The 15,000-nt window shown below is 42.2% G+C and overlaps 1 protein-coding gene and 1 long non-coding RNA gene across 8 annotated transcripts in view; both read left to right on the top strand.

Moving 5' to 3' along the window:
* Window positions 1-1,949, top strand: part of LOC124379412 — a 6,975-nt gene extending 5,026 nt beyond the window's left edge. Inside the window, exon 3 of the long non-coding RNA XR_006924421.1 lies at window positions 1-1,949. This exon is cut by the window's left edge and continues 370 nt beyond it. This is a non-coding gene — a long non-coding RNA (uncharacterized LOC124379412).
* A 1,319-nt stretch (window positions 1,950-3,268) lies between these two features.
* The window catches only part of mark4a (MAP/microtubule affinity-regulating kinase 4a), a 24,022-nt gene continuing 12,290 nt past the window's right edge, over window positions 3,269-15,000 (top strand). Inside the window, exons 1-4 of one of the 7 annotated variants that reach the window (XM_046839746.1) lie at window positions 3,269-3,283; window positions 4,535-5,203; window positions 11,088-11,282; window positions 12,409-12,462. In XM_046839746.1, coding sequence (XP_046695702.1) covers window positions 5,153-5,203; window positions 11,088-11,282; window positions 12,409-12,462 — 300 coding nt within the window. In that variant the 5' untranslated portion in view covers window positions 3,269-3,283; window positions 4,535-5,152. Of the gene's footprint in view, window positions 3,284-4,129; window positions 4,256-4,332; window positions 5,204-5,378; window positions 7,254-11,087; window positions 11,283-12,408; window positions 12,463-15,000 lie in introns of those variants that run through there. The other 6 variants (XM_046839745.1, XM_046839747.1, XM_046839743.1 and 3 more) reach the window with 6 other exon arrangements.

Genomic DNA, 15,000 nt, shown 5'->3' on the forward strand with positions numbered 1-15,000 from the left:
GTGTGTGTGCGTGCTGGAACTTTCTAGAACAAATGGAAGTCACGCCAATGGATGATAAACGTCCTAACATGTTTCTCATGTCTTCTCAAAATTCCCAAACTCATATCTTCATGGATTCTCAAACTCATCCAGATAGCCTGAGGTACACTCGGACCCAACAATACCGATTTGGACAATAAAGCTTAAGACCCATGAATGAAAGTGTTTCAAATAATTTATAATAATAAATCAAATAATGTGGGACAAATATTGGTCAAGTGGAAGCTCATTAGTTAACGCTCTGGGTTGCTGATCAGAAGGTTGGGGGTTTGAGCCTCAGTATTGCCAAGATGCCACTTTTGGGCCCTTGAGCAAGGCCCTTAACTCTCTGTGCTTCAGTGGCACTGTATCGTATCTGACTCTGAGTTCCTAACCTTACTGGGATATGTGAAGAATGAATTTCACTGTGCTGTAAAAGATCAGGCGAAGCCCCTTTCTTTCTTTATAAAGATAAATGTATATTGTTATCTTCTGAATCTCTCAAGAGCCATAAAGATGGATTTGGACTGTAATTAATAGAAAGTTTGCGACAGTGGCTTAGGCCTGTAGTCACCACAAACAGTTTTACGCTCAAGTCTCCATCAGCATTCTGATGAGGTTCCTTCTTGAGTACCGTTCCTCTCAAGGTTTGTTCCTTAAACCATCTCAAGGAGTTTGTCTCTCACCATCATCATCACTGGCTCACTCTTTAAGATACAGACTGATTTAGGATGCTGAAATGACATTGATTGACTGTGGAATTTGTTGCTCCTGGAGGATGTTTAATAACTTGTCACGTTCTTATTTCTGGCACCTGTAAATCGAGACACGGCCCTTTTCCTTATTTTACTGTTTTCTAAGCTTTAAATAGTTCACTCAGGTCTCACACTGCAATCAGTCAGATGCATAATAGTGAAATAATGTATAATTATGAATGGTATAATTATATGCATTATATTGAACCAGGATTAATGAATACATTCCACAACTGCAGCGGACAATGTCTTTAACTTATGTTCCCAAATGAAGCAGCTTGTTGGAACTTGTCAATCATGTGCATTCGTGATGTTTTTGTAGCCTCTTCCTTTGAGATCAGACCCTGCTTTGCATCGTGACGAATTCCTGACCCTAACCTTAACCTGAAGTTGTAGGAGGAAGGTTAGCCCCAGGTCTTCAAACAAAACAAAACCAATAACACTCACACACACACTTATACAAACACACACACTGTGTACTGTACCCCATGTCCAATCCAAGAACATGTCACCGTGTTGCTGAGAATCGGATAATTTACAGCGTCTCTTGGGCAGCGCTCGGAGGGAAGCGTGTCAGCGCGGTTGCTGAGGGGAGGATTCGCCCAGCGCAGAGAGAGAGAATGAAACAATAGTGCAGCGGCTGACGAACGGCAGCGAGAGGCCGACCTTTGGCCCTGAGCAGCACCCAGAACCGCCTGTTTACGCAAACGGGGTCTCGCTTCACGCATCGGCCAATCAGGAAGAGGCGTCGCAGGAAAAGGCAAAGGGGCGGCAAAGGTCTGACACGGGGCAAGCTCAAGACAACAAGCCTATACACGCTTATGGTACAATACACACACACGCACACACAATGCAACGAGGTCCTGGCCTAACGAGCTCATTCCCATCACATAATTCCTCTCTCTCTTTCAGAAACATTTTCTGCAGCTGTCAGAAGCTGAGGATTCAGGACACGTCGTTCCTGAAGTATCCGAGTTCAAATCCGGCTCTTGATTGTACTGTTTGTGTTTTTTTAGCAATATATAGTATTTCATTTGGCTCGCAGTGACGGCCTGATAAAAAAAAGTGACAAAAAAGGTGGTAACAAACTCGGTAATGTAACGGCAACTGTTCCCAAACAAATCTATTCCAGATGTTCTACTTTATTTTCCATAAAAAAATCATTCCTTAGCATGAAGAAAAGCGTTACACACTCTCAGCATTAAACATCCGGCTCAGATACTTTGCCATGCCTCTTGTGAAACTCGCCAAAGTTCTTCTTCACTAGTTGGAAAATGTCTTGGATGGATCCAGTTCATCTCAGAGCAGAGCAGCTCTCTGAATAACACTTACAGAGCTCGGACGTACGCTTCGGCTCATCGTCTTGTTGTGCTGTGAAGTCGGTTCCAATGAGACGCAGTCCAGACAGAATTGCAAGGTGTATGTTGAAGTATGGAAAGGGATCCGTGTTGGTTCAGGATTCCTTTCACTTTCCAGAACCTTCCCTGCTCCAAAACAAATCAAACCATTAAACTTCCACCTCCATGTGTGAGTGTGTGAGTGAGGGAGTCTGATCACATCTTCTCTCCTGTTCTTCATCTTACACAAGTTCTTCTGGTAGAGACAAAAATGTCTCATTTGGACTCCACAGAACTTTCTTCCACTCAGTCACTGTTATTGATAATATTTAATATTGTGTGTTTTTCCACAAAAGACCAGGTGTTTGAAAACTTCCATTTTCTCTTTTTTTAAACGTTATTATAAGAAATGACCACAATTGCTCGACATTGTTCAGATAAAGGAACCTAAACGGCACAGATCACCAGTAGCGCACGTGGTTGCACAGTGTTTAGGGAATACGAATTAGGCAGTAGGGAACATTACAGGCAGAAGACTACCTCTAGCGGTAGTAAATGTTATTGCATCAATCGAGTTTGAGAGTTAATTTCTATTTCCTTTTCTAAAATCTAAAAATACTACCAAACAAAAGTTCTGTTCATGATGGTATTGTCCAACTTTTTGGTCATTAAAAATCTCAAAAAAAAATCTCAAACGACTAAGTTCCTACATTGCGTATGATATAATAAGGCTGTGTGGAGCTTTTAGGAATATAACCGAAGTACTGATAAGACATAAATGTAGAAGTTATTTCCAAAAGCACGGATTACCACACCAAATTCACAAAGTACTGTATAGTCCTTGTAAAATGAGACTTTGGCGCCCTCGTGTGGCTGAAAGAAGTTAGCCCACTGACTTGCGTATATTGTATTATTTACGTTGTATATTTTAACAGCCCACCATTTTTTGGCATGATGTGTGATGTGTCTTTCATGAAATCCTTGACTTTGATTTGGGTCTTCCGGGTGAGCCAAAAGGGTTAAACTGTATTTTGTATTAACTTGAATTGCAATTTACCTGGTGAGTCATTTTAAATCTAAATGTAACCGTGTGGTCCGACGTTCCTTCAGTTCCCCACTTACAAGTTTATTTCCTACTTGCTAATCAGTTAGTTGTCCATTAACATCTTGGAGGTGAGTCAAATGCAGTGTCAATGTTTATTGCTGTAACACCTGCATAGTGTTTTTGATAGACAGCCAGTTAAACGCTTGTGAACACTTGGTCTGTTCTGGGACACAATATTTGCACAATATTTGTGTAAAATGGAGAACAGGGGAGAAGATGTGATCAGGCTGCTTCACCCACACATTCACACATGAAGGTGATTAATGGTTCGGGGTTATTTTTGAGCAGGGAAGGTTGGAAAATGATTCCGGGAAGTGAAAGGAATCCAGAACCAGCACGGATCCCATTCCATACTTCAACGCAATGCAATTCCACCTGGACCCTACTCTGGAACTGGAGTCCATCAGTACATTGGAACTGACTTAACCATAGGACAAGACGATGAGCCGAGTCATACGTCCAAGCTACAGTCTAGATCATTAATCATGGCATGTCCTGCTCAGTCTCCTCACCTAAATCCTATTGAACTGCTCTGAGATGAACTGGATCATTCAAGAAATCTCCAACCAGTGAAGAACATTTTATAAGAGTCACAGCAATGTATTTCAGCTGAATGTTTGGAGAAACAAACTGTCTGGATTTGTTTGGTCAAAGGAAATCTTCATTCTGTTATATTACCAAGTTCATTGCATAAAAACTAAAATATGCCTCTCAAAGAACATAAAATCTCAGAGTTTCCAAACTATTGATCTGCCCAGTTAGATGTTAAGGAAGCTAGTTTACAATAAATAAATAAATAAATAAATAAATGTAAAAAATAAGAAAGAAACCCTCTGGTTGGTTTGGTTTCTGAGAGGGAGCTGAATGAGAATCGATGAGCTCAGCAGAAAACCTGGTGCTGGATCTGTGGAGCGGGTTTGCCTCTGCCAGGAGGTTATGACTTTACACCTGATTGATTATTGAACAAAGCTTTTGAGCTGAAATGTGAATCCACATCATCATGATACAGAGGCGGTGCTCAGAACAGGGGGGATATTAAGGTGTGTTTTTTACGTTTTATGGGGAAAGGTAGGGGTGTGTGTGTGTGTGTGTGTGTGTGTGTGTGTGTGTTTTGAAGCGCGCGCGCTAAAGCGTCGGATGCACTACCGGACTGAGGATCATCCTCATCATCCCCATCCTCATCATCATCATCATCATCATCATCAGACACGCGCTTTAATCAATCACGGAAATGTTGGTTCCTGACGAACCAAACGCACACAGCTTCCGGTAGTTACTTGTTTTTCTTTTTTTCTTTTTTTTTTTATTCTAACCCTCAGCTGCGACGCTCGGAAGCCTGGTGTGAAAAGGAAACCTGGAGCACGATGACGAGAACCGGGAGCGGGCTGTTTGCGTCGCGCGCGGAGCGGTGATGAGACGGGGGGCGGCGGCGGCGGCGCGGCGGTGCTGATGATGATGATGATGATGATGGTGAGGGTAGCGGCTGTGGTGATGATCATGATGATGGTGGTGATGGTGAGATGCTTCGGAATCGTTGCTGATCTCTGGCCCAGCGTCGTTGTGTTTTAGCGGCACCCCCCCACCTCCATCCATCCTCTTCATCTTCATCATCATCATCATCATCATCAGTCCCCCCCTCTACACACACACACACACACACCACCACCACCATTTTGCGTTTCAGAACACCGGCTTTCCCCCCCTCCTTTCCAGAAGCGGCTGCTTTGAGAAGGTACGGAAGGAATCTGCGTGCTCGGAGCCATGACGGGCTTTCCGGTGGGCTCCAGTCGGGCCGGTTAGGGGCCTGCACCGCGGCCCCGGTGTCGGAGCAGAACAGCGCGCATCACCTCTTCTTCATTCACCAGTCGGTTGGAATCTCAGGGATATAAAATATTAAATAATTAATATAATAAAAGAAATAAATTATTGGGAAAAAAATGTCTTTTCGGTCCGCGCTACCATCTGCCACCGACCGGAGCTCGGATCACGTAAGTGCACGTTCATATTATTATTACCCCACGGTGCGCGCGCGTTCTCGGGTGCGCACTCCGCTTACTGCCCTAATGGTGTGTATTTGGCCTGTTTTAATCTGACGCGCAAATGTGATGGGCCTCTGGTTATCCTGGTTATACATGGGTACATGATGATGATGATGATGATGGTGGTGGATAACGCATCTTTGAATTGAATGTATGTTTGAACGACCAATTAAATAATACTAATAGTTATTAATAATAATAATAATAATAATAATAATACGAGGTACCCGAGGAGCGGCCCCCTATTTTCATCCGGGCCGCGCTCCAAAACCGCAGAGGCCACTCTCGCGCTACCCCATGCGCCGGGGCGGTTCAGACGCGCGGCCCAGCTGCTGCATACTCGCCTACTAAGTAGTATGTCAATATAGGACGCTACACGTATGCGGTCTTGGAACGCAGCCATGGCGACCGAGAGGAACGCGGCTGTGTCCTGAATGGCGTGTCTACACTCTACAGGAGTGCAGAAAATACACACTAACACTAATACCCTTTTTTCAGTATTTGTTCTGGTCCCAGAATAATCATTTAGTAGCCTCAATTAGTACTACTACAGCACACAGTCACGTGACCAGCTGTCAATCAATTCCACTGGTCTCATTATGATCTCAGACTGCTTCATTTCTTCTTTACTTACTTTCTCTTCTTCTTCTGAGAAATCTTAATGTTTGAAGCACAATACACATATAAATAACTATTTGGGCTCTAAAGCACTGAACTCCATAGTTTTTGAAGAGAAGGCCAATAAAAATGCACCGGTACAACCAAGCTAGCTAGCGGAAACCTTTTGTAGCTATTCAATATCCAGTGGGATTGACACAAAACACAACCAGCCATGTGATTCCAGATGTGAGCTAGCTACTCCAAATCATAGTTTTCTTTTCTTTTTTTTTTGGAATGTGGTTGTGGTTATTATGACAAAATTGTATGTTATTCAATAAAATCACATTTATTCACGCTAATCGTTCGGAAATCTCAATGACGACATGTTGAAATGTTTTTTTGTGTTCTGACTGAGAAGCAGAACACTGTGTTCTTGCTAGCTACTATTTCAGTCTAATTAGTGGTCACAACTAATGGTGTGTTTAAATGTTGGGAGGTTTTTTTTACGTTTGCGGTGTGAGACGGCGAACACAATTCGCATTGATGAGGTTAAATTCAAGAGAACATGGGTTTCTAGGCAGCTGAGAAATATTCTGGCTACTAAGCTAGCTAATAAGTGATTTAGCGAGGAAGTGCGATGCCAGTGTACTTCATATGGAAACGTATTAAATGTAGTGTAAGTGGAAAGAAGACATAGTTGTCAGGAATAGCAACATTTTCCTTAAATGTCTTGGTGAAATAGAATAGACGTATTTCGACTTCACACGCTCCATAATTCCACTGGGTATCAATAGCAAATCGAACTGAAATTCTGATATATTGAGGTGTTCATGTTGTGTGTAAGGTAACAATGTATTTTTGACTGGAGTCGGTGTGGAATCTTCTTATGAACAACTTCTCATTAGCCCCATGTCTTCTATGAATTTCTTATCACATAGCGTGTGGTAACCACAGCTTCTGAATGTGCTAAAAAACGACAGCTCTTTCAGGTACATTCAGGTCTGGGACACTTCGTTTCAATCATGGAGGGTTTGCTTATGGTAGCAGATGTAACGGGGAAATTATGCAGCACTGTCCATCTGCAGAGATTGGAGATGGACAAAACAGTGGATCTGGTAATCGTGGGCTCCAAAAAAAAAAAATCCCAGCTGACTCCCTTTTACCAATCTAAGTGTTAAGACACATTTCTCAAGGCCCAGTCTTACTCTACTCCCTGTTGAATCATTCAGTGTTTCCCTCTCTTGGGGCGGCCCTGGTAGGAACCCTATTGTTTGTGTGGTATAAATCTAGGGTATTGGGAGTGAGATAAAACAGTGGCTCTCAGTTCTCCGTCTTTGGAGACCACAGTGACGATCTAAATCTAGTGCAGCAATTCTCCAGGAGTGGGGCCAAGATTGGGGTAAGAACAGGGATGGGGTAAATATGGAAGAAGAAGAAGAATGGTATGTTCGGAATAATATTAATTGTTATTATAATACCTAATGGAGGTCATCTTTAGTACCTGCCTGGTCAGAGTGGTTTAAATGTAAGTCTGTCACCCACTTCAGGTTTAAATATACTTAAATATTTGTCACACAAACTCGATACTAATTGTGTGATTTAGCATATGACCTTGTTACATTTGCTAGCAGCGTATACACTGTGAAATGTTCTTTGTATTTTGTTTGCCTTATGGAATCTTAATCAGTGATTAGTCTTGATTAAATACATATTTCATGCTTGCCCGAGACTCCTGTGGTGAATTAGTAACGGGATGCTTCTGGCTCATGGTCCTGCTGTAGAAGTTTACTATGAGCTGAGTCAGGTGTGTTCCAGACCTGTGACTGTGCTAGTGTGAATGATTAATGACTGCAGATTAGTTCACTAAGCCCTAATCTCACACACCTGAGGGTGATTTTCTTGCTGTTCTAACAAGGTCAGTAAAGTTGTGTGTGTATGTGTGTGTGTGTGTGTGTGTGTGTGTGTGTGTGTGTTAGAGGTTAATGCAGAAGCTAGCATGTAATGTGGGAAGATGTTAGGGGTTGGTGAAGGTGTAGAGGGGTTAGTGATGGTGTAGAGGGATTAAGTGATGGTGTAGCGGGGTTAAGTGATGCTATAGAGGGGTTAGTGATGGGGTAGAAGGGTTAGTGATGGTTTAGAGGTTAAGTGATGGTTAGAGGTGTTAAGTGATGGTGTAGAGGGGTTAAGTGATGGTGTAGAGGGGTTAAGTGATGGTGTAGAGGGTAAAGTGATGGTGTAGAGGGGTTAAGTGATGGTGTAGGGGTTAAGTGATGGTGTAGAGGGGTTAAGTGATGGTGTAGAGGGGTTAAGTGATGGTGTATAGGGGTAAGTGATGGTGAAGAGGGGTTAAGTGATGGTGTAGAGGGTTAAGCGATGGTGTAGAGGGGTTAGTGATGGTGTAGAGGGGTCAAATGATGGTGTAGAGGGGTTAGTGATGGTGTAGTGGGGTTAAGTGATGGTGTAGAGGGGTTAGTAATGGTGTAGAGGGGTTAGTGATGGTGTAAAGGGTTAAATAATGGTGTAGTGGGGTTAAGTGATGGTGTAGAGGGGTTAGTGATAGTGTAGAGGGTTAAGTGATGATTGGAGGGGTTAGTGATGGTGTAGAGGGGTTAGTAATGGTGTAGAGGGGTTAGTGATGGTGTAAAGGGGTTAAATAATAGTGTAGTGGGGTTAAGTGATGGTGTAGAGGGGTTAGTGATAGTGTAGAGGGTTAAGTGATGGTTGGAGGGGTTAGTTATGGTGTAGAGGGGTTAGTGATGGTGTAGAGGGGTTAAGTGATGGTTTAGAGGGGTTAGTGATGGTGTAGGGGTTAAGTGATGGTGTAGAGGGGTTAGTGATGGTGTAGTGGAGTTAAGTGATGGTGTAGAGGTTAAGTGATGTTAGAGGGGTTAGTGATGGTGTAGAGGGGTTAAATGATGGTGTAAAGGGTTAAGTGATGGTGTAGAGGGGTTAAGTGATAGTGTAGAGGGGTTAGTGATGGTGTAGAGGGGTTAAGTGATGGTGTACAGGGGTTAAGTGATGGTTAGAGGTGTTAGTGATGGTGTAGAGGTTAAATGATGGTATAGAGGGGTTAAGTGATGGTTTAGAGGGGTTAGTGATGGTGTAGAGGGGTTAAATGATGGTATAGAGGGTTAAGAGATGGTTTAGAGGGGTTAGTGATGGTGTAGAGGTTAAATGATGGTGTAGAGGGGTTAAGTGATGTTTAGAGGTTGGTGATGGTGTAGAGGGGTTAAATGATGGTGTAGAGGGTTAAGTGATGGTGTAGAGGGGTTAGTGCTGGTGTAGAGGGGTTAAGTGATGGTGTATAGGGGTTAAGTGATGGTTAGAGCTGTTAGTGATGGTGTAGAGGGGTTAGTGATGGTGTAGAGGGGTTAAGTAAGGGTTGGAGGGGTTAGTGATGGTGTAGAGGGGTTAGTGATGGTTTAAATAGGATAGTGATGGTGTAAATAGGGTAAGTGTTGGTGTAAATGGGTTAGCGGTGGTATAGAGGGGTTAAGTGATGGTTTAAATAGGTTAGTGATGGTGTTGAGGGTTAAGCGGTGGTGTAAATGCGTTAGCGGTGGTGTAAATGGGATAGCGGTGGTGTAAATGGGTTAGTGGTGGTGTAAATGGGTTAGCGGTGGTGTACATAGGTTAAGTGTTGGTGTAAATGGGATATTGATGGTGTAGAGGGGTTAGTGATGGTGTAGAGCGGTTAGTGATGGTTTAGAGGGGTTAAGTGATGTTTTGAATGGGTTAAGTGATGGTGTAGAGGGTTAAGTGATGGTGTATAGGGGTTAAGTGATGGGGTAGAGGGGTTAAGTGATGGTGTAGAGGGGTTAGTGAGGTGTAGAGAGGTTAAGTGATGGTGTAGAGCAGTTAGTGATGGTGTAGAGGGTTAAGTGATGTTTTGAATGGGTTAGTGATGGTGTACAGGATTAAGTGATGGTGTATTATAAGAGAAATCAATTATTGGTAAAAGAGTTAGTGACAGTGTGCCAGACTATAGTGTGAGTGAAAACCGAGTGAGTGAATAAAGACAGTAAAGCACGTAATCTAATTATGTTAATCCAGATTTTAAATCATTAGATTCTCTCTCCCCTCTTCTGTCTTTTTCTCTTTCTTTATCTCGTTGTTGTTATTCTGTGATCATGTGACTGAGTGTAGCGTGGCACAGATGGTGGGTATTGTGTGTGTGTGTGTGTGTGTGTGTCTGTGTGAGATACAGAGCTCCCCTCACCCCCATGGTGTTGCAGTGGAGTGAATTCAGAATGTGTTGTGTATGTGTTGTATTCTGGTGTCAGAACGCATTCCACTCGTTTCTCCGTTTTCATGCTTTTAGAATGTTCATAATGTTTCTGTGTTCAAAGCAACACAAAGGAGCATTGAGTCACTGGATGCAAAGTCTCCGAATGAATACCTCAACAAATATTAGCATTTCACACATTTCTATTGTTTTGCGTTTTCCAAAAATGTGTTATGCTACACTCACACAGTCACATAAATATTCCACAAGTTTACAGCTGCTGTTTACTTTCAGGTTGTTGTAAAGTGGCACATTTTTAGGAGAAAAAAATCAGCAACGTGTGTTTTATTTATTACGCTATACCCTTAATGGAAGATCATCTGTCTCTATGTGCTCATGCTTTTTTTTTTTTTTTTTTTTGCCCAGCTAATCAATACTATAATTAATCTGATCATCAATATCACTTAGGCTGAATGGAAAAATGCATTAACACATCAGGCCTGGTGTGTGTGTGTGTGTGTGTGTGTGTGTGTGTGCGTGGTTTCTCAGATTTGTCCTATTTTAATATCTGTGTACATTTTGATTTTGATGTTGAACTGTCGTGTTGGGTATGTAAGGGGCGGGGCTTAAGTCAAATTTGAGATTTTTTAATCATCAATAGCGAAGCGAAAAGAACGCTAATCAGCGTCAGTAGAAGTCTGGCGTTATGTCACTAGCGAACTTGCTGTTGTTCGATTTTTCTGGTGTAGTTGATCTTCCAGTCCATGTTTGTTTCAGAAAACACTATAAACCGGCTAATTAACAATGACTAGCAGTTTGCAGGTTAGGTAGCATCTTACTAGTTTTGTACACTGTATAATTCAAGTCGTTGTTTGATTTTACGATGTAAATGATGTAAATGTGAAGTGTGGTGTATTTGAAGAAAAAAGAAAATTGTGCATTTGTCATACTTGAGATTTTGTAATCTAATTGTGTTGATTGTCTTTTTGTCATCTGGTCCACACGTAGCATGCGTCCCTGGTGGCGAGCCGTTCAGAGAAAGGCACCAGCGTGTCGAGTCGTTCCCTCGGCGCACGCTGTCGCAACTCTGTGCCCTCGTGCCCGGACGACCCGCACATCGGCAACTACCGGCTCCTCAAAACCATCGGCAAGGGCAACTTCGCCAAAGTGAAACTTGCTCGCCACGTCCTTACCGGCCGAGAGGTGAGAGCACGGCTCTGTCCCAAAAAATGTCCCCCCTACAAGCTCTACTTTACTCTACGGTGATGCACTCAAATCATTGGTTCGGAATTTTGTTCGTTTGGATCAGTCAAGCAGTTTCAAAGTTGTTGGTAGCTCGCTGTTTTTATTTTAGCTGAATTTAAGTTTACTTTAAAACTTTATAATTCAATAAAATCACCTAACTTTAAATTTCCTCACTAGCATGATCTTTACACTGGTTACTGGAGTGAACTGAATCTAATTAGCCTAGCATGCTAGGTCATTTGGTCTCTGGTTTAGTACACAGAATAAACTATGTTATATTAGCTAACTTACTCATCAATCTATGTGCTTAATATTAGCAAACTAGCTTTCTAGGACCGTCTTATAAAAATTATATACAGCAACTAGTTCAGTCCATAAGGCTGCAGTAAAAAAAATAACTGATCAAACCAGACGGAGAGAGATCTGAATGGGTGAGAATCGGACATTTTAGACCTGCGACTGACTTCACACTCGGACAGATTTGTCACCGGACACAAGCGTGTGAAGCGCGGCACAAGTGCAAGGAGAAACGTGTTGTTCATCTGGAAATCTGAGACGAGACACGAAAACAAGAAGACGCATTTATTCTTGGGCACGTCGCCCTTATTGTATGAATCGTGTGGTTTTTAGAACAATGCCATATTTCTCCACAGCTTGTTGGCAGGCGCTTACGTTCCTGCGGTGCGCTAAGTCAAAAATAGCTTTAAAAGGAGACTTGGCAATCAAAGGGACACGTTTTTTTTTTTATAAGTTCCTCCAAATATAGCCGATAATTCACATCTTTCGTCTGGGGAAAAACGTCAAAAGTTCAGAGAGGAAATTACGCTTTTTTGGGGAGGGTATAAATTGCACACATATTCTCTGAAGCTGTGCTTTTTTAAGATGGCTGCTTCTGTAACACAACTACACAATGCAGTTTTTCTCATGGTTACATGGGACACTGAATCCCACTGAGTCCCAATAAAAGATTATGGCCGAAATAGCTGTATTTTAGCTACATGTTTTAGCTACATGAAGTTTTTTTTTGTTACACCGAGCTTAGGCATGTTCAAAAACTAATCATACTTAATTGTACCTATTTCAGGTTGCAATAAAGATAATTGACAAAACTCAGCTGAACCCGACCAGCCTGCAAAAGGTAAGCGAGCCACTGTTGTGCATGGCGTTAGCTTTTAGGACATGAAGCTAACTGAATAATGAGCCACAGTCTACAGTCTACATGACGTCGTTTGGTCATCATGCTGTTGTTCTGTGCTATGCTATAAAATTAAGATGGACAGAATCGAAATATATTCACAACCGAGGGATGACAAGACGTGCTGTGTAAGTAATAGCTAGTAATGGCTAGCAAACCAGACACTAGCTCGGTCAGAGAGGTAGAGATGGTCTTGTGGTTCAGATGGAGGGTGATCTGTGAAGTCGGTAAGTGTAGCAGCAAATGTTGGAAGGGAAAAGTTGGATGGTCTACAGAAGGACAAATGGATTACTGATGGATGGGTGGATGAATAAATGGGTTAATTGTGAGACAAGTGAATAGAGTGATAAAAGAATGGGAAGTTAGGCATGTAGATGGATCCAAGGACCAACTGCTAAATAGAAAGACATTTGGATGGATAGATGGATGGATAGATTGGATGGATAAACAGACCAATCGCCAGTCGATTAAATAGATGAACAAAATAGACAGATGACAAATGGATGGATGGTTAACAGAAATATGGATAGATTTACCAGATGGATAGATGCCTGCATGGATAGGTAGATGGTTGGATGAATGAATGAATGAATGGATGGATGGATGGATGGATGGATGGATGGATGGATGGATGGATGGATGGACAAAATAATGATAGCTGAATAGACAGATGTTGGATGATGGACAAACCCACAGATGGGTGGATGGACAGCTGAAGGCATTGACACTTGGACAGATGAATGGGTACAGAGAAGGGTTTATAAATGGATCGACAATAGATGGATGGATGGTGTATTATTCTAGTCATCCGTGGCTTTGTTCATTGTAGCTTGCTCTGTGACTCATCTTCCTCCCAATGGATGAGCTGGGGCCTGCATTAGCTCACACCTCACACACACACACACACACACACACACACACACACACACACACACACACACAGAGCGCTACTGCCTGGGAATTAGAAGCTTTGTCATAATCCATTCACACTGTGCTAATGCTAAACTAACCGCTACACTGAATCTCTAAATGCTATCTCTTTAATCGTGTTCATTTCTACGTAGTCAACCTAGTTAGCATTAATAGCTAGCTGAGTAATGGATAAACAGAACATAAATATTAGGGATATGAACCTCAATATGGTGTGATACATATCTAGCTAAACTTACTGTTATCTAGTTAGCTTTGGGGTCTAGGACTTGCAATGAAAGTGTGTGTGAATGTGTATTTGTGCAGGTCAAATCATTTTTTCTACAAATTATGTCTTTCCATGGTGCTGTGCCTGTCATTGGAGGTCCTTCTGACAACCCGCTGACCTGACGTTTCTCCATAGTGTAGAACAGTCCAGAGAGAGAGAGAGAGAGAGAGAGAGAGAGAGAGAGAGCGAGAGAGTTGACGCAATGCCCAGCGAGCTGCTGCCTCTGCACTGAGTTTGGAGTTAATGAACAGCAGTAATCAGCCGCAGCACATCTGCGCTAACCTTGCTGGAAGATTCCATCATGATCGCATCATGTTTGCTCAGCCCCTGATTTATGCCCTGCAAGTCGTCTGCTGCAAAACTGTCCGCTAATAAATCACCTTTTTTATGTCGCCTCGGGACTCTCGGAAGGATGCCGGCAGTCACGGTGATGCAGAAAGCAAAGCACACGTCCCGCATTTAATGATGGACGAACTGAAATCCGCCGGAATCGTACGGAAAACATTCTTTCACACTGTAATACACATGGAATTCAGGCATGCATGTAACTGCCATAAAAAAAAATTCCCAATCTTCAAGTGATCACTGATACCAATCCTCAAGCTTTTCCCAGTGCCAATCCTCAAACTATCCTCATTGCCAGTCCTCAAGCTTTCCACAATAATAAACCCCAAACTATCCTCAAAACTAATCCTCAAACTTTCCCCAATAGCAATCTCCAAGATATCTTTGAAACCAATCTCCAAAATTTTGCCAATACCAGTTCTCAAGCTATCTCTAGTACTAAACTCCAAACTATCCCAATTTCAATCCTCTACTACTATTTCCAACACAATCCTAAAACTATCCCCAATACCAATCCTCACACCACGATAAACCATGAAACCACGGCAACACAATAACCATAACATTTCTTTTTTCTGCGATTTGATCTTCAGACCTTCACTAGAGAAGGTTTTTTGGTTCATTATTTCATTCATAAATGAGTAGCATATGTTTACAGGAGGAGGCCTTTTGATTGACACGTCCGATGACCAATGACAGAAGGGCATTTTTTCTGTCAGCAAACAAACAAAAATAAAAATATGTAATCATTTTTAAAGACTTTTACTATACCTTACTTTAAAGTGGTCATGTGTAGTGTTAAAAGTTGTGTATTGTGTGCTGGAGAAGCAGGTGGTGCTGAGAGCCAATCAGATCGCATCCTGCAGCATTCTGAAGCTCGTGGTTAGAAAAGTGTACAGAAAATTGTATCCTTTTCAAGCCTAAATAGCGATTATCTT

The sequence above is a fragment of the Silurus meridionalis genome, chromosome 25, assembly GCF_014805685.1.
Source record: "Silurus meridionalis isolate SWU-2019-XX chromosome 25, ASM1480568v1, whole genome shotgun sequence".
In the NCBI taxonomy this organism is placed as follows: Eukaryota; Metazoa; Chordata; class Actinopteri; order Siluriformes; family Siluridae; genus Silurus; species Silurus meridionalis.